Consider the following 20,125-nt stretch of genomic DNA (forward strand, 5'->3'; position numbering starts at 1 on the left):
AAAGATACAAGATACAAAAACTCTTCATTATCTGTTCATTTTTTTAAATGAGAAATTTCTAACCTATTTAAAAATCTTCCAAATGAAACATTGTTTTGAATCTATATATTAAAAAATATTGTTTTTATTATATATTTCTTTTCAAATTTTGGCCATAATAAAAGAACAAATGATCATTAATCAAGGAACATTAAAATTTACTAGCCTAATTCCACCAAAAAATTTTGTGCAGACCTAGTGGGAGGTACTGAAAAATGAGAACCAGTATTTACAATTATTTAATTTGGATGTGTGTTTCTTTGTCAGGCCATTAAAGCCAAATACTTAAAAAAAAAAAAAAAAAACCACAAACTTAGAACCAGATCTTCAAATGGCTTATTTCAAATTTTTCAAAAATAATGAAGTCTATTTAATTACATAGTTTTAATTAAAATATTAATATTTCAGTAAGATGAAAAAAATTCTATAATGTTAATAAATCAAATCAATTATTTTAAATATTGCTGTTTGTCTTTATCTTATCCTTAACATCTATTTTTGTATTTAAGCAACCTCTAAGTATTGAAAAGAAAATGGATTTGGATTCAAAGGACTTGCATTAAAATTCTGTCTTTTTCACTTTACTACCCACATCAGTTTTGGCAAGTTGCTTAACCACTTGGGCACTGTTTGCTCCTTTACAAAATGAAAAGATTTGACTAGCGGATCTCTAAAATTCATTTCACTGTAAAGCTATGATTATCTGGATCGATCACTTTGGTGCCCTAGTTATCAGCATCTACAAAATGGATATAATGTCCTGCACTATATCAAATCCATTGAAAATTATAACTTTAATGTTCCTAGATTTCAATTCCTTTCTTCAAAGTGCTCCAGTCAAATAAATAGCATTATATCACTAATTTCTCTCACTTCAGAAACAAATTAATGAGATTATTAGGTTAGATCTGTTTTAAAAGAGAATTACAGGTAATTTCCAATTGTTTGCAATGTGATATTTATCCAGAGTATTTTACAGAACTAATATTTTTAAAAGACTGTATTAAAAAAGAGCATCAAGAGTTTTAATATTTTTATAAAGTAAAGGTCTAAAATTTAGTAAAGCTAGCTTTATTCTGGCTTCAGAATGTTTCTCCCTCAGCTTTCTTAAATGGTATTGTGTTTAAAAAGAATTGGCTCTACAGAGAAGTGTTCTTTCCTAAATATAGCAGTGTACTTTGACTGTAAGAAGACAAAAGAATTACTAAATTTTATTATTTTAGAAGCATTTTCTTTCATTCCATCATACAAAGCCATTAAGCAAGCAATATTTAAACTCCATTTTTAACAACTTTTTAAGAGTACAGAATCTCTGAATCTCCAAGTTAGAAGAAATCTCAAAGTTCATTTTGGTCAAAGCACATCTGAAAAAGAATTTTATTTTGAAATACACCTGATTGGGCCTGCTTTTGCTTGAATATTTTCTGTAAAATAAATCTATGACCTTCCCAGACAACAGTTCATTCAACTTTCAAACAGTTATAACTGTCAAAAAGTTGTTCCTAATATCATACCTAAATTTGACTCTTTGCAACTTTATCTCTTACTCCTACTATTGTCTTCTATGGACAAGAGAAACAAAGCTAATCCATCTTCCAAAATGCAGCTACTTGAAAACATTAATTACTTCAACTTTATACAGCACAATTTCTAGATTTCTGAAAAGCCTGGCTCTGCCCTCCTCTGAAGGTCTTCCTATTCATCAAAGTGTTTCCTAAAATGTGACAGCTAGAACTGAAAACAGATCAACTACTTGTGGTCAAATCAGAACAGAAGATTATTACTCTTCTCTCATTTCTAATGCAATGCCCTATAATATCCTAAAATGAAATAACCAATTTTGTTTTGTATTTGAATCTTCTTTAAAAGCAAAAATAGTTTCTCAAACTTAAAATAATCATTTATAAAAACACATTAATATTATGACTATAAATATAAGGTTTAATATTCAAATGGAATTTTATTTCATTTTAAATATCTATGATCTGTTCTGTTAAATTGAAATAGGATAAATATTTTGATTTCTGTTCACTATTAAGATCTTTAGTTAGAAATATTATCAAGGAAAATAAGATACTGTTTTTTTCTAGATGTTGATACTACTTTAAAGTCACAGAACAAAGAATATAAACTAACAAGTTTTAGAAAATCTAGAGATCGGAATAATTAAAATCTTAGGCAAAAACTGACATCATATTCAAACCTCCAATTTTAACATCATATCCAGACTTCACAAGAAGCCCAGAAATAGCTGGACATTTTCAACAGGAACTGATCATTTATTGAAATACAATCCATAATACTAATTACAATTTGTTCCACTCGGCTAATGATTATCAGTACTCAAGTGCAATTGGCATTATTCAAAGAATTAGCATAGCCTAAAGATTCTAGTTGTTCCTTTCTCAAGAGAATAACTACAATAGTTAACTACATTTAGAACTATGAATCCACTGGGACTGATTTCACAGACAATTGCAAAGAACTGCAGGAAATTATTTCGAGATGTGCATCCATCTGATTTGAGAGGAAACAATTTCTTAATAAGCACAGCACTGTTGATCATTCCCTCCTCCTTACATTCCCTCCCTTCTCCCTTAAGCTTCTTTGTCACTGAATCTCCAATGTCTCCCTCCTGAATTCAATGCCCCCCATTTGCTTTTCTTTTCTTCTAAAAATAGACATCACTCCACATTCTGTTCTCAGACCCTTTTTTTTTTAAACTCTCCTCTTTGTAATTTCATCTACTTCCCACAACATCAACTATTATCTCTACATGGATAATTCCCTGATCCTTTACTTTCAGCCCATTTAATCCAGTGACATGACAGCAAAATATAACAGGTATAAAATCCACTGCTGTCAGCAATAAAAGCAGAATATACAACAAAAGTTGACTGGACCCTATCATAAATTTATGAGAGCCAATGACAAAAGTAGCAGAGTTCAGGAATCACTGAAAGAAGAACCCAAAAAACATTACAAAATGAATTGAGTACTTGAAGTAAACTTTCTCCCAGACACTGACCTCCCAATTTCAGATTGTCTTTAAAGCATATGTTCAAAAATTGAATTCATCTTTCTTTTTTTCATCCTAAAATTTATCTTTCTCTGATATTTCTATTAATGGCCCCACTATCTTCCCAATTATCCAAATTTAATTCAGTAAATATTAACTGCGGATCTTTGTAGTAGAGTGGGGAATATGTATAAATATATAAAATTGTCATGTGACTTACAATATGGCAAAGGGATCTGTAATCATTTTCAAAAACTTATTCAGACCTTTTAACCAGTCAGTTACCAAGTCTTAAGGATTCTTGCATTGGTCCCAATTCCAATTTCCTATTGACCTTATTCATAACCTTATTCAGCCCCTCATGATTAGTACTTATTGAACTAATTCATTAGCCTATGAATAATTCTATCTCCCTTCATTCTATCTCCTTCCTGCAACTCATCCTACATTACTTTCTCCTAACACAGCATGAGTTTAGCAAGCTATCTAGTTGCCTAATCTTATATGCTACGAATTTAATCAAAATAACCTTGCTGATAAACAGATATTACTATAGCATTTTCTTGCTCAAATATCTTGAACTAGCCACTGCCTACAAAACAAAGTCTAAACTTTTTAGTACTACATCAGCAAACTCCAAGACCTTTTATAATCTGGCCCCAATCTATTTATTCAGTTTTACCTCACAGTAATCTCCTTGCACTCACAGTATATTCCAGTAATCATGGACTACCAGAACATATATGGCACATTCCTAACCATTGCCATTGCCTAAAGTTACATTTATTTTCAAATATAAGAATATTTCCCTCTTACAAATGGGTTTACATATTCAAATAGAGTATATATTCAAAATATAGTCTCTTTTGGAAATCATTATAGATAGTATTATGAAAATCTTGGTTTAGCCTAAATCCATTAAATCCATTACTGTTTTACCCATGAGGTAAATTATTGTATATATGAAATGGGGGTGGAGAGGGAAATACTTTAATTCCGGTAATAGAAAGTGTGAAATTGGGAAAAGTTTCTTTAAAATTATTTTGAATGCTAATATAAAGGGAAAGGGGGTGAGTATGTTATATATATAACTTCTGCAAGATTAAAAAAGTTGGTAGTAAACCAAGTTTACTATGTTAGTTCCTCATTTCAGTCACTAGATGGCATTTACAACTCCGGATAGCTTGGTTACATTCCACGGGGAGAGAAACAGGATAAAACTATATTTATACATAACAGGATTTTCACAAACCAAGTGTCTGTAACTCAAGGAACACCTATATGCAGAACAAGAACTTCCACAGGAAGTTAAATAATTTTCAAGAAAAGATAAAGACAATCATGTCTCAGTAGAAAATTGCAGGTAAACTATAATTTTTAAATTGGATTGTCTAATATTCAGATATTGAGCCACTTAGAATGTCAGAGCATTTTACAGTAATACTCTTTTTTTTCGCATTTCTGGGGAGCAAAGATAATCAGCTATAATGCAAACAGAAAAGAAATTAAGGTCCAGATGAGTAAAGTGACACTGACAAATCAGGTTACAAATCACTATGGAAACTGAATGTAGACGCTCTTGTCTATGAACTTACTCAAATACAAAAGATCAACAAGCAACTCAAACAAGGAGCAGGATGTTCTTTTTCACTATTTACAAGAGATTTGTTGCTTAGAGAAAGTAAGAAAAACAAGTTCATTCTACAATTAGATATTTACAGAAAAGCTAATAGAAAGGTATTTTCAATAATGCTTCTTCCCTGCCTTAAGGACAAGTTCTAGAGACATATACAAAATTATGCAATTATTCATATAAAGAAATCAGTTGTGTTTACTGTGTTGAGATTTTTTTAGAAAGTAACCATGTTAGCTATACTTTAAGAGCTGATGTTTCTATCTTAAGTTTTCTTTCTTTTTTTTAAGTTTAAGTTTCCACAAACAGCAAAATTGAGACATAGTCTCTCATTTACACCCAATTCACCTGTGCCCTTAATATAATCCACAAAAGGTCAGGCTATAACAATTTTCCAGCCCAAGACAACTTGGAAGGTTGGCAGGAAAGATCTGTAGGCACTGGAGTGAGAGAGGTGTGCAGTCCAGCTGAGCCACATCAGCAGTGAACCTTATCTGGGAGGCCATCAGCAAGCCTTCAGGACAACTGAATCTGAAACAGCAGTCTTCCAAAGTTCTCAGTCCATAGACACTAAGAGGGTCAGACAATTGGTCAGAGTAAGACTACAGGATTCTTTTGCTTGCCCTACAAGTGGAGAACTCTGTTGCATTGCCCATATGCAGATCTTGGTCACAAATCCTGGGTCATAGTCCCAGGGTGAGGAGAAGCACTAGCATATCAAAGCTTGTGACTACAAGGAAACAGAAACTGTGATGGAAGTTCTAGGGCAGAAAAGATTGCTGGTCATCATTCACAGACCCGAGCAGAATCCAGGAAAGCAGTAAACACATCTATCCTTACATAATATCTTGAAAGAACTGAAAATGTTTCCCCAGAACAAGCTCTGAAAACAGCTGCACAAAAAACACCTGAAAAACACTTGGGTCAGTGCCACCCACCACAACTGGGGAACAGAATCTAACTTTAATATAAAGCTAAAAGAAATAGGCAATGTAAATAAAAAGCTATAATAAAAAATAAAAGAAATAGGCTGGAAAGAAAAACAAACCAAACCAAACCAACAAACAAAGAAGAACCTAACCACAAAAAGTTACTATGGTGACAGAAAACATCAAAACACAAATTCAGAAAAAGGCAACAAATCAAAACTGCTGCATCTAAAGCATCAAAGAAAAATGTCAATTGCTCTTAGAACCAAAAAGAATTCTTAAAAGAGTTCAAAAAGGATTTTAAAAATTAGATAAGCAAGACAAGAGGAAAAATTGAGAAAAGAAATGAATGATACAAGAAAATTATGAAGAAAAAAATTATCAGGTAAAGGATGCACCAAAAACATGCTGAAAAAAATGACATCTTAAAAAATAGAATAGGCTAATTTTCAACAATGAGATGAATCAAATCAGTTCCAATAGAGCAGTAATGAACTGAACCAGCTACACCCAGTGAAAGAACTCTGGGAGATGACTATGAACCACTACATAGAATTCCCAATCCCTGTGTTTTTGTCCACCTGCATTTTTTATTTCCTTCACAGGCTAATTGTACAATAAATTTCAGAGTCCGATTCTTTTTGTACAGCAAAATAACAGTTTGGACATGTATATATATATATATATATATATTGTATTTAATTTATACTTTAACATATTTAATATATATTGGTCCACCTGCCATCTGGGGGAAGGAGTAGGGGGAAGGAGGGGAAAAGTTGGAACAAAAGATTTTGCAATTGTCAATGCTGAAAAATTACCCATGCATATATCTTGTAAATAAAAATCTATAATAAAAAAAAAATAGAATAGGCCAAATGGTAAAAGAGGCACAAAAATCCACTCAAGAGAAAAACTTCTTAAAAAGCAGAATTGGCCAAGTGAAAAAAGATTAAAATTCAATGAAGAACTCATTAAACCATAAAATTGGTCATATGGGAAAAGTTGTACAAAAATTCAATGAAGAAAAGAACAGCTTAAAAAACAGAACTGACCAAATGTAAAAGAAGGCACAAAAAACTCACTGAAGAAAATAATTCCTTGAATATTACAAATGGGCCAGTGGCAGAAACTGATGATTTTATGAAACATCTATAATACAATAAAATCAAAAGAAAAAAAAACCCGAAGAAAATGTAAAAATATTTTATTGGAAAAACAATTAACCTGGAAAATAGATCAAGGAGAGAAAATTTAAGAATTATTGGACCACCTGAAACCCATGATCAAAAGTATATAACCTCTGACCTAGCAATACCACTAGTAGGTCTTTATCCCAAAGAGATTTTTTAAAAAGGGAAAGGATTTAGGATTTATATGTACAAAAATATTTATATCAATGCCTTTTTTAAGTGTGGCAAAGAATCAGAGGAAGGATACATTTGGTGGTCAAGTCATCAGGAAGTTTCAGTAATAAAATAAGCAATGATCATCAAAAAAATTTTAATTTGAAAGGTAAGAAAAAAATCCAGCCTCAAAAACTTAATACTTCCTAGCTGTGTGGACGCTGGGGCAAGTCATTAACCCCAACTGCCTCAGCAAAAAGAAAAAAAGGAAGGAAGGAAAGACCCAATTATCTCAGCAAAAAAAAAAAAAAGAAAGAAAGAGAGAAAGAAAGAAAGAAAGAAAGAGAGAAAGAAAGAAAGAGAGAAAGAAAGAAAGAGAGAAAGAGAGAAAGAGAGAAAGAAAGAAAGAAAGAAAGAAAGAACGAAAGAAAGAAAGAAAGAAGAAAAGAGATAAGAGGCAGAATGAACGGTAGAAGATAGAAAGATGGCCTCAGAGTCAGGAAGAGATTTATTCCCTTCTCTAACACATACTATCTATATAAACCTGGACACAATACCAATACTTCCTAGAAATTCTCTTAAGACTTTTAAGTGGTAGGGTAGTTGCCAATCTACATTGGTAGAGGAAATTCCTCATTTTTTGATTTACCCATAAATAAATATAGTCTATGTCGACATGTACATAGTATGTGTGTGTATATATATATTTTTTTTATTACATGTAGTTACACAAATACACATATATCTATATTATGTACAGATGCATAAAAGCATCATCATTTTATCAAACATAAATTATAGTGAAATCATTAGTTACAAATAAGTGGCATAGTGAATACTGTGTTGCATTTGAAAGCAGGAGGTCATGTCAGATTCAAATTCTGTCTCAGACACTATATCTTTGTGATTCTAAGCAATTTCCTGGACCCCAGCCTCAGTTTTATCCACTATAAAATCAAGATAACACCTCCTTCACAGAATTTTTATGACAAACAAAAGCAACAGCATATATAAAACATTTTGCAAATCTTAAAGCATTTTATAAATGTTAGGTATTACTAGTGCAAAGTTTGAAAGAACATGAACCTAACAAACAGATACTATAAACAACTGACAATGTCTACAGAAAACAAAGAATCCACATTATTGCTATATATTTTCTAATTCTTTATATTGCAACACTAGCAAATAAGAAAAGAGTTGGTTAGTAGAATTTCTGCAGGTGGGCTGCTTTTTTTTTAAACCCAACACCCATTCTCAGACATTCGCTACTAAATAATAAGTACCTATTGGATGTAAAACACTATCTTGATATCATAGTGGAGACATAAAAATCTTTACTTCACTGAATGTAGAGGTAGGTGAGCTAAGATATGCCTATAAATAATTATAAAACAGGGCAAAAAAAGAAAGTAGAATTAGACAAGTACAAATGAAGCATTGTGTGAATTTGGGAAAAAAAGAGAAAGACCTTATTTCAGGGAAAAACCAAGAAAGACCTGATATACCACATAGTAGTTGAGCAAGAATAGGAAGGATGAATTGCACAAGCAGACATGGAGGAGAGAAAATCACTATAACTTTGACTGTATTGGTCTTTATTTATGGTTGAAGTTCACATAGAATTATCATACCAGGTCCAAGAATATATCTGATTATCATGAAATTTTTTATGACGCAAAAGTTTCTAGTCAGAGTTTCTATTCTGTAAATTCTGTAAAAGAGAGAAAGAAAGAAAGAAAGCTGAATAGACTAAGGGAGAAAATACTGACCACAAAACAGGAAATTTAATGCCATATTCCCATTACACTTATCCTTTTTCTCCTAAAGTGTAAGTTAAGTCCTGAAAAAATTAAAATATACAGTTTTCGGAGGATGTAAACTTTTGTAAATCTTGGAGAGTAAACTTTTGTAAATCTTGGAGAGTAACTCAATAGAACAAAAAAAGAATAAATCAAAATTAAAGCAAGATATTCTTTCACAATTATATGGAATATCTTGGGAGACAATGGAAAGCAGATTCACACTTGCATTAGAGGAACAGAGAGTTATATTTCTTCTAAAAGCCAACTGACTCTTGGATAAAGTGATAAGGAGAGAAAATCAATCAAGGGTTATGTACAAATAGAAAGCAATTTGTTTTTTTTTTTTTATCCTTGAGGAAGAAATAAGCATTTTAGCTTGAATATAGATTACTCTTTCACTCTCCCACCCCAACCTGGTTTATACAAAACCTGAGTACAAACTTTCTTCCTCTTCCCTACATGGAAAGTAAACTGATGTGTTCCCAAGAGAATATGTATGTAAAACCACTACTAAACTATACAAAACACACTCACTGGAGTTCAAAATATATATATACTCTATATTGACAAAAAGCCCCAAATTCCGAGAATATAATGAAAAAATCCCAAAGCATATCAGATGTCAAGAGAATAAAAAAATTTTCAAAATAAAAATATGGAGTATAAGGTTGTCACAAACTAAAAACTATCCCACAATGGGAGAAGAGGGAGAGGGAAATGTTAAGAGTAAACAAACCAAACAGAGCAGTGAATTGGTCCCCTATTGTTGTGATGCTACTTAAGGTTTTTTAAGAAAAAGGAGATAACTCCCCATTACAGGGAGCAGCAAGGTGCTTTAGGAATGCATGCTGGGATACACCAACGGCATGTACTAATAGCACTCAACAACTGTTTGTCAAATGAATGTCCATGAGACTGTACTGGGTTTAAAAAAAGTAATCATCATCATCTGACTGCAAAATTTCCACCAATCACTTCTTCAATCTTTGCTAGTTAAAATGAGGAACTAGAAATGTATGATAATAATCATATGGGTTCTTTATTCAGTTTCTATTTAAATTCTTAACTGTCCATACTCTGACTTCCGGTAAGCCCTTTTAATAAGCCCCTAGGTCTATGATTCCACTCTGATTTACATGCTTAATAAAAATTAGACTAAATGAAGGGTTCCAATATAACCCTCTGATAACCATACCACTATTAAGCAGGTATTCTTCAATTTCTGAAAAACAGTAACAACTCATAAAATGTCAATGAATAATAGATTTATAATTGAAGGTTCTGTCATCCAAGCCTTTTCTGGTGCTTATTTCCAGCATAATTAATCAAGGACCAATCTTCAAAGGCCAACAAATGTAAAATTCACAACAATTTGTAATTGCAGACCTTTGTAAATGAGTCTTCAAACAGCATAGCTTTCCTATCCTGGAATTAATTATCAGCCCATTTAAAGAAAAAGTGATTCCTTTTTAAATGTTTTTTAAGTATTAGAGTTTTAAACTCTATCCCTCTAAGGTCCCTTCCAACCCTAAATATAAAATCCTATGATTCCCAGTCAGCCTCACATAAACCAGTACTTTTGGCTACTTTTTATAAGCCCTATATATATTCAGTGTCTAAACACATTCGTGGCTTTCTTATGTTTTCTTCACTTTACTTTTCAAAGAAAAACTAAGAGCTAATTTTAGTCTTTGAGAATAAAGAACTCTATAGTTTTGAGAAAAACATTCTCAGGAATTCATCTTTAAGAAGTCACTTAGCCAGTAAAGACTAAGAAGCAACAGTGCACTACACTTCAGTAATCAAGAAAGGTAATGCATTCAGAGGCTTTGGCAAAACAACCTGTCATTCTCTCACAGAGAAAATCTCTGCCATATCACTGCTACTCTACTAGTTTGTGAGCACAAAGTGTCCTATGAAATAATTTGTTCCAAGGCACTTCATTAAGAAACAAAATAGCCTTCATCTCTGTTTAAAGGTCCAAAAAGTATATATGGTGTATTGTACAAAGTGTGTTGATTATTCACTGCTAAGTAAGGGAGGAAATGATTTCTAATTATTATTCATTAGTTTTATATATTGGAGAAAGAGCCATAGAAACTTATTCAAACATTAAATAATCTTCCTTCAGTACTTAAAAATTGGAGTGCTCCTTTCCTTAACATGAGATTGTAATCTTTACACACCTTGGCAAATTACCTTTATGGGTTCCTTAAACTATCCCTCCTCCCCAAAAATAATAATACTCTTATCATCTGATGGCCAACTCTCTGGTGGTGAAAATAAATTATAAATAAAGCTCTTTTCTCCTCATCAATTAACAGAAAGATCAAATAAGATAAGGCTTCCCAATAAATTGTTTTACCATAGCATAAAAATGAGTTTTTTAATTGTATGAATGGAGCACAAACTCTAATATATCCTGTCAGAGCTGGAACGACTTCAATTATAGGCCTGGCAATGTATCTCAAACCCACTCCAGTTAAACTTGGAGGCTTATTACTAAAAGATTAGCCACAAAGTGTCAATTTGTTTTAGCCACATGGATGCCAAGCTACATAATTCATGAACATCATCTATACTAAGGCACATGGAGAGGAATTACGATGTGCATCAGTGGAAAGAGCACCCACACTAACAAAATTCTGGTCTTTTTAAGTTTTAAAACTGAAGAGAGAAGTTAAGAGGAGCTCTTAATGTATGAGTACAAATCCCAACACTTACAAAATAAAAACCCTAGCTCTTTCCCCATATAATCTCAATGTATCTTTATAGCTAACCCAAACACCTATTTTTTCCCAAGATCTTCAAATTGCAGAGGTCTATGAAACATTATTCTGACTACAAAGAATGTAGATATAATTTATGGTGAAATTTTGGGGAAAGATGTCACATGCTAAACTACATAAAATATCTTCATAACAAATCATTCCAATCCTTATCTGTGAAGCCCCAAACAAATAATCTTCTTCAGTACAATATATTCATGAAAATGACCTTTTTTCCACAGGCATAATTTGTGCATGCTAAGTGATCCCAATATTTATTTCATATTTATTAGTGAGTTTAAGTAGTTGATTATTGAGAGATAAGCATCAATATATCCAATTCAATTCAAGAGGCATTAAGTATAAGGTAGGATAATACATATGAGAAAACAAAGTTTAGATGATATGTTTTAAAGTTATAGTAACAATAACTAAAAAATAAATAGCTGATATTCTTCACTACTTTTAAAAAAAAAGATATGCAACTAATAGAAACTATTGAGCTGAAATTCTGATCTGTTCTCCATAAGGAACAAACTAACTACTAAGCAAGCCTAAAGGGGGAAAAAGCCCTAATAGAAGCAGCTCACATTTTTATAGAGATCTGAGGTTTAATAAAACCCTTTGCTCACAGCAACCCTTTTAGGTAGATAAACAAGTACTGCTGCCCTCATTTTTACAACTAAGGGGAGAAATGGGCTCAGAGAGGAAAAGGGATTTGTCCAGGACCACACAGCTAGTAAGTAAAAGAACCAAGACCCTAACCTGAACCACCCCTAAGAAAAGAGCAGAGGGTTCTGGACTAAGGCAGAAAAAGCCTTCAGCCCTATGACAATAGTGAGGAGGCCTGACCTCTTTTAGAGCTGCCAAACAGGAACCTGGAGAATAAAAAAACAGCCTGACCTATTTCAAGACAACAAAAGGTAAATACAAATCTCACAAAAGCACTTTTAGTTACCAAGTATTTTTTTTAATAGAAAATGGGGGGAAATCATTTCCCCTCCACTATTATCCTTAAATCTCTATCCCTTTCTTTCCTCTCTCCTTCCTCCTTTTCTTCTTTCCTCCCTCACTGCCAAACAGTAGAAAATATATAATCTTCTAAACTTACCCTATCTGTCCCTTTCTTTTCTCTCTCCTTCCTTCTTTTCTTCTTTCCTCCCTCCCTAACAGTAGAAAATATACAATATCTCCTAGACTTACCAAAACACCAATAAAGAGGAACAGAAAATGTACTGGCTGACATCAACAGTAATTTTTATGGTGTAAGTACAAAAGACAAGAAACTAAATTTCCTTTGAACCAACACTGCTCTTGATATCTTGTTCTGCTTTTTTGTTTCACCTTTCAACAATGCATATATGTATCTTTGGCTGAAAGAACCATCTATTTCTTGAAATACAGGCACCTCAGGGACTATCCAGTTCAACCTTCCAATTGGTCAATGAATCTTCTCTACCACATCAATGATACAATATCCAACCTCTGTGTGAATAGTTTCAATGACAAGTAGTTTATTGTCACTTGCAGCAGTATATACAGTTTTCAGACAGTTTTCATGCTTGGATAATTGAAATGAAATTTTCTTACTCACAACTTCCACCACACTGGCCCTTTGTTTGGCCTTCTGGATCCAAGGTTCTTTCACATGACAAATTCTTCTCATCGGACCCTCTTCTGATCTGAATGATCTGAAGATCATTACTGTGCCTTCTGCCCTCTAACAAATTTTCTTTTCTCTCTGCTAAACATCCTCAATTCATCCATCTAGTCCAATTCATATCAGAAGACAAATCTCTTACATAAAATCTCTGGCAACAAGTTACCCAGGATTCTGTCACTTCTAGCTGTGTGACCTGGATAAACCCAACAGCAAGTCTCAGTTATATTTTCTATATAAGAAGCTAATTCTGAGGAAGCTGAATATAAGAGGAGAAAAGCTAGATTTAAAACCATAAGATCTAGATATAAGTCCTGGCTCCAACAACTGACAGCTGTGTGATCTTGAACTCATTCAATCTTTCTAGGCCTTGATTCCCCCCCCTTCTGTAAAATGGAAAAATAATATATTCTCTGCTACAAGCAAAATCTTAAAATCACTATAGAAATAGGAACACTTGCTATTATTATTTGTATTTTCTTGACAGCTCTCACATAATTGCAAAATTTTATACATACACTTTGGGGGAAAATAATCTTTACAACAGAAATATGTGGTCATCCAATCTTTTATTGAAGATATTCCATTAGCTCCTGTGTTCTATTATACTTCCAACTAGTTCTAGGTATCAGAAGTTTTTCTTTACCCTAGTCCTAAATTTGGCTTCTTTATATCTTAGACCCTGGATTTCGAATCAATAGTTCTAGGTTCACATCCTGGCTCAACCACTTGTTACCAGTGCAGTAATAGTGGGTATTCACGAATTTCATGAATTCTCTCTAGGTCTCAGTTTCTTCATCTGTAAAATGAGAAGGAAAAATTTTATGATCCCTGAGAAACCTTCTAGCTCTAAATCTATGAATGATATCATGATACTAAACCTATTCATTTTTCCACATAACAGCCATTCCAACACTTGAAAATAGTAACCAAAAGGGCACAAGAGTAGGAACTAAAAGAGATATCAGCCTATCTAGACTAGCCACTTCTTTGTTCAAATGAGAAAGATCTAGTCTTCTTTACATGGAATGCTGTTCTCTTCTTGCTGACTCTGTACATTAACTATCTCAACTCAAGTTAAATTTTGCTCATCGCTCTAGCCATTTTGAATCCTGATTATGTCAACTAATGAATTTAACTATCTCTAAATTTTCTAAAATCCATAAATTTGATAAACAAGTCTTCTATTTTTTCCATCTAACTAACTGATAAGAGTGTTGAAAATAATAAGGTCTAGGAAAGAAGTCAGAGATAAGAGAGCTGGTATAGATGAAGTTTATGAATCTCATCAAAAGAAGAGACTTTTGACCTCATCAAAGTCACAAATTAATGGAAGGAACAAGGTTAAAACCTTGATTTCTCTAAGTCTTTGGGGCAAATAAATCCTGTTTTAAAACAGCCTTAAGCTTTATATTTTCAAAAAAATGTGTTTAATTTTGAATATAGCTGAACAACAATTCTATTTGCGTATGATAATCCTCATATTGTTTTGTGACTGTTTTAGCTAGATCTATTATTATACCTGATATCTGTAGAGTTACTTAGAATCTTGAAAACCATTTATTTATTTTATTTTATTTGCTCCTAACATCAATCTCCTGAAGCAAATCAGGGCAGATATTATCCCAAGCATTACCTAAGCTGGCATATTTCCTTTCCTTTCCTGAATTATAACCTCCAACTGCCTGGACCTTCCAGCTGTCCTACATCTATCTTATAGACACCTCATTAGCATGTTTTCCCCTCCATTAGAATGTAAACTTCATGAGAAAAAGAATTTATTTTCGCCTTTTGCTATATTCCTTACAATTAATATAGGACTTGGTAATATAGTAAGCATTTAATAAATATTTGTCAACTCTTTTTTATTCTTTGTTACAAGGGATGGTTATGTGGAAAAGGAAAGGATAGGAAAATATTTAGAAATGAATCTGATGTTAAAAACAAGTGTGGCATTTTTAAAAAATGAATCAACTGGAAAAAGGATTCCTAAAAACAATTACTTTAAACACAGCTTTTTAAATATATGTAAATAACATGCAAATAGGGCATTATGCTAGGCTTCTTTCATTAGACCAGAAGGTTTTGTAAGTCTCTTAAGGAATTAAAGCCTTTCCATACATGAAGGAACCCCAACACCTATTTTATCATTGCAGCAAAGTCTAAAGAATTCTGGTGGTAAAATAGGCAAGTTTAAATGTCCCTACCATATTTTCTTTTTAAGGTTCTCCTAGAAATGACTAATGGAAATCAAAGGTTCTCTGAAACATGGCACAAAAACTTTAACTCCATTAGACCATGTCAAAGTGGATAGCTGTGGGAAAGATAGATGAGGAAAAAGATAGATGAATTGCTCTTGATGTCAGCCTTACCAATCTTTGGAACCCAAACACTAAATCAATTAACCAACAATCATTTCTTAAGTGCCTACTATGTGATAGATCTGTGCAGGGCAGTAGAGATAACCAAGCCAAAAAATATGAAATAATTCCTACTTTTAAGGATCTTATAATCTATCAGTAACTTACAATTAGACTTAGGGGAAGAATTTCCAAGTTGAGATACCTTTCCCAAGAAAGGATATTTTTAGAAACTAGACTAAAGCAAGATAAAAATCTTTAACAAGAGAACTAAGGACAACATCCTAACCACAAATCATCATTTAAACCCAAGAGGAAAGAGCTGATTTTATTTATGTGGCTCAAACCCTGACATTATGACAGGCTTTCTATCTTATAAGTAAGGTATCAATTAGCCAAATTCAAATGAGCATTAATTACAAATGCAAAATCAAATGTAAGCATTATGCTTGGTTTAAATTAACTCAACCTCCCACCAACTCACTAAGTCACTAACTCATCATGACAACAGCCAGATTTGCATGTGGTTTTAAAGAGAGGGAAAAAAACAGACTAATGGAATGCTAAAACCAGAAAACTGTCATAAAACTAAAACTTCTATCTCTTCTTTTCTCATAAAACAGATGAGGAAATTAAGGCTCAGAAAAATTAACAAGTTTTGTCTAGGGATACTCAGATAATTAGTGGTTGAGCTTTTCTCCCAGTCCAGTCGTTATGTTGTCTATTGTGCAATAACCAGGAAAAAAAAATGTGAAGTGTGTTTTTAGACAAGACAGTTTTAGACAAGACCAAGAAAGGGCAGGGAGGGGGAAGGAAATGGAATGATGGTGAGCAGAGATTGCTCTTATTTCCTTGTCATTCTAAGTCATCAATTTTTAGAGTTAAACAGACTAAGACCCTCCAACCATCTGTCAGCTTTCCAGCGCTCTGACATACATTTGGGCCTTTTTCCTTATGGCTTTCAGCTTGATGTATTAGTATTTAATTGCAAGTTGTTGGATCTCCCTTCCTGCAGCCTTCTCAAAAGCTAAACCCAAACCTGAAGAGGTCTTATACCAACAGTAGATTCCATCTGAAGGAAAGTGTGAACTAATAACCTAAGGCTGATGGTATGACATAAAAACTTTTCCTACTGACATTAAACTAAGGCTTAAAAAAAAGGTGACCCCCTGGCAATATGCCACCTTTATTTTGTCCACTTTGAGAACTAAGAAAAAGTTTATTGTGCCCCTAAATTTCAAGGCTGGCTCCTATATCAAAATTCAAATTTGTTAAGTCCTGTTTTAAAGCAACATATACAGTACATGGATATCACATATATGTAACACATATCCTTATAATAGCTGTCAGAAAAATAGTCTACAAATCTCCAGAACAGAAAAATGATTTTTGGGTCTTTCTAAAGTACTTGCTAAAATCTAAGAGGGAAAAAATGAATACTAATTCCAAATTTAATGTCTGCCTATTTCTCTCTCTCTCTCTCTCTCTCTCTCTCTCTCTCTCTCTCTCTCTCTCTTCCCTTTTCCTCTCCCTCTCTCTATTTCTCTCTCTGTATCTTTGTATGTCTGTGTCTCTCTGTCTCTCTGTCTCTGTCTCTGTTTTTCTCTCTCTCTCTCTCTCTCTCTCACACACACACACACACACACACACACACACGAGTATTGCTACCTAGACTAGGTTAGATTTGTATTTCTACTCTTCTTAGTGCTAATGAATTCATGATCATGAAGAAAGTCATCAGAAAAAGAATATAATTATGGCTGCCAGTCCTCTAAAGTTCCGAAAGACTTCTTGAATAGGTTATTCTAGCTCTCTCCTACTGCTTTTTCTGACACCATTATCTCAGTGGAACCCAAACTGCAAGTACTTTTTCCAATGTGATATCACTTAGCTTCTAGGATAAAGTCCAGAGAGTAACTATCACCTTGCTACAAAATTCACCACTCCAAAACACCCTATGGTATTGCCTTTCACACACCATGCCCTCTGCCCAAGAGCTTAAGAGTGGCCTGTTTTATTCAGCAGAAAGAGAATTATTATGTACAAATGCATAAGCATGACAATTTTTTCAATCTACTTACCGCATAAGAACCTATTAAAAATGCTGCATTCGCTCGCTTTCGTTGATCAAAACTGGTGTAGTGCACTATTTTCTTTCTTGATAAACTGTATGACTAAATAGAGAAAGAAAACATGATAGTGTAACTATATTATTGCAATGTCCAAACAAGAACAGACATAAATGACCCAAAGATAAAACCTAAAACCCTCTTAAATTTGAAAAAATAAACAAAAAAGAACTTTGCTCACCAGAGAAACACAATTGATATGATATTAAACTAAATCAAACCTTATTTCTACTCCTAATCCCCTTTCAAAATCATCAATTTCACTGGTTACTTGTACACAGAAAACAAAACAACCAACACTTACTGCACTTCATATGTTCAAGGAAGTAGATGAGGTACAAAGATAAATAAAACATAGTTCCTGCCTTCATAGGACTAATGATCAAAAAGGGGAGCTAAAACCAATAGGAAAATAACTTTTTTTAAATAGTATTATGCATATCAGATATGAATAAAAAGAGATTTGGAGAGAAAGAAATTGTTACCCAGGGAAGGGGGCAAAAGAAAATATAAAAAAGATATAAAAATAAAGAAAAAATATGTAAAGCTTAAATCTAATCTATTTTTTTCTCTTTAAGACTGTCATAAAGTTTGTATGACAAATTACCAAGTCTAATGTTTTTAGGGGGTTTTATCTATTTAGTGATCTATACCAATCATTTTAAATTACCTGCAAAGAAGCTGTTGGGAGAGAAAGGGAAAAAAACCTCAAAAAGGTTATACTAAATATATAACTTTGTATGATATCCACATACACCAAACACAAATAATTGCTACATTTACACCTAAAATGAAGAAAATTGTGGTTATCAATTAAGAGATATGACAAAATACACAAATCTGTTTTAATTTCATAAAGTCAAAGCATTAATCCAAACTCTTATAAATATATAATTTAAATAATGAAACCTGCTCATAGAAACCACTCAGAATTTTTTTTAAAAAAAATCAAAATATATCCCTACTTGCTAAAGTTCTCTTCAGTCTCAAATTATTTTGTATTAACTATCTATTCACATATATTGCCTTCCCTAACACTGAAAAACAGCAAAATGATGCTAAATGAAGAAGTAAAAGAAAAAAAGAAGGGGAGGGGAAGGAAAGAAATTAACTAAAGGAAAGGAATAACAATAACAATGACAATAGCAGCAAAGACTAAAGAAATTAAAAAACAATGTACTACAAACTTAAAATAAGTGATAAGGTAGTGTGAAAAGGTCTATCTGTGTATTTGCATCCCAAAGGAATCTAAAACACTATCCTAGCCATACCAGATGAAGAACAGAAACATAAAGACTGTATACAAGGAACTGTTTCTCCATACAGGTTAAGTATTGATTTTATGAAGTGGCTCATCCATTAACTACAATCAGTGGTATATTGAACATGATAGAAAAGTAGTAGTTAGTAGGGCATTTATTGTTGCCTGCCCATTATCACATCTATAGCAAATTTCTAAGCTTTTATCACTATTAGAAAATTAAAGAAAACATGGAATGTGGTGTTTTTTTACTTCAAAGCACAATAACCTGAAATAAGCATGTATTAAATGCCGCCTACATTCAAGGCACTATGGTAGACCCTGAAGATAACAAAGGCAAAACAAAATAAAACAAAACAACAAAAAGTTACTTTCAAGACATTTACATTCTAGTTGGAGGAGGGGAGCCAATATGGATTAAATAAAACAAGAGCATATGAGAGATATTTTCCAACTCAAAAGTAAAAGAAGGTAAAAAAAGGAAAAATGCTATTCCAGTCCTAATGACTCCCTCTGAAAAATAAACTACATGAACTTAATTAAAATAACTTGAATACTCACACCCACCCGTAAACACAACAAATAACCAAGATTGTCCATGGCTCACCTGATGATGCTTTGCACGGAAGCATGCTGCTTGGCATTTGGAACAGCTTTGAAGCTCTGAAGGCCACATATCATTTAAACATTCAACAACCAAAATGATAGTTTGTAAATTTTTTCCCATTAATTAGCAATATATGCAATTAAAAGGAAAGCCAAAACTGCAAAATTCAAGCTCAAAAGCTAATTTTAAGTCAAATATATCTTATACAGTCTTTTTTTTTAAATAAAAACTGTTTGCCATGCTGAAAATACAACCTTAAAGTCTTTTAGAGTATTTTGTTTGTTGTTAAAATACATCAAACTTTTTGAGCAAAATAAACCCAAAATGCTGCCTGTATATATAATCTATTTGTTTTTTTAAAGAACAAGGTCTATTCGCTCCTTTTAACAAGCAAGCTTTGCCTTATCAAGGTATTAGGATGAAATAGATCAAGGCACAAACATGAGGTAAAGCATCATTCTCTTGCTGGGGGCTGTGCTATAATAGGCAAAGAAATAGCAGCCAACGGTGCAAACATTGGTCATCTCACAGCAAAAGCAATAAAATTATTTACAGGTTTCCTATTATAA

The 20,125-nt window shown here is 32.8% G+C and overlaps 1 protein-coding gene across 9 annotated transcripts in view; it reads right to left on the minus strand.

Annotated features, from left to right (window-relative positions):
• Positions 1-20,125, minus strand: part of CDC14A (cell division cycle 14A) — a 234,144-nt gene that overhangs the window by 171,068 nt on the left and 42,951 nt on the right. For all 9 annotated transcript variants that reach the window (XM_051993248.1, XM_051993247.1, XM_051993245.1 and 6 more), the window contains one exon: positions 17,641-17,733. In XM_051993248.1, the coding sequence (XP_051849208.1) occupies positions 17,641-17,733 (93 nt within the window). The remainder of the gene's footprint in view (positions 1-17,640; positions 17,734-20,125) is intronic.

Source organism: Antechinus flavipes, chromosome 4 (assembly GCF_016432865.1).
Source record: "Antechinus flavipes isolate AdamAnt ecotype Samford, QLD, Australia chromosome 4, AdamAnt_v2, whole genome shotgun sequence".
Classification (NCBI taxonomy): domain Eukaryota; kingdom Metazoa; phylum Chordata; class Mammalia; order Dasyuromorphia; family Dasyuridae; genus Antechinus; species Antechinus flavipes.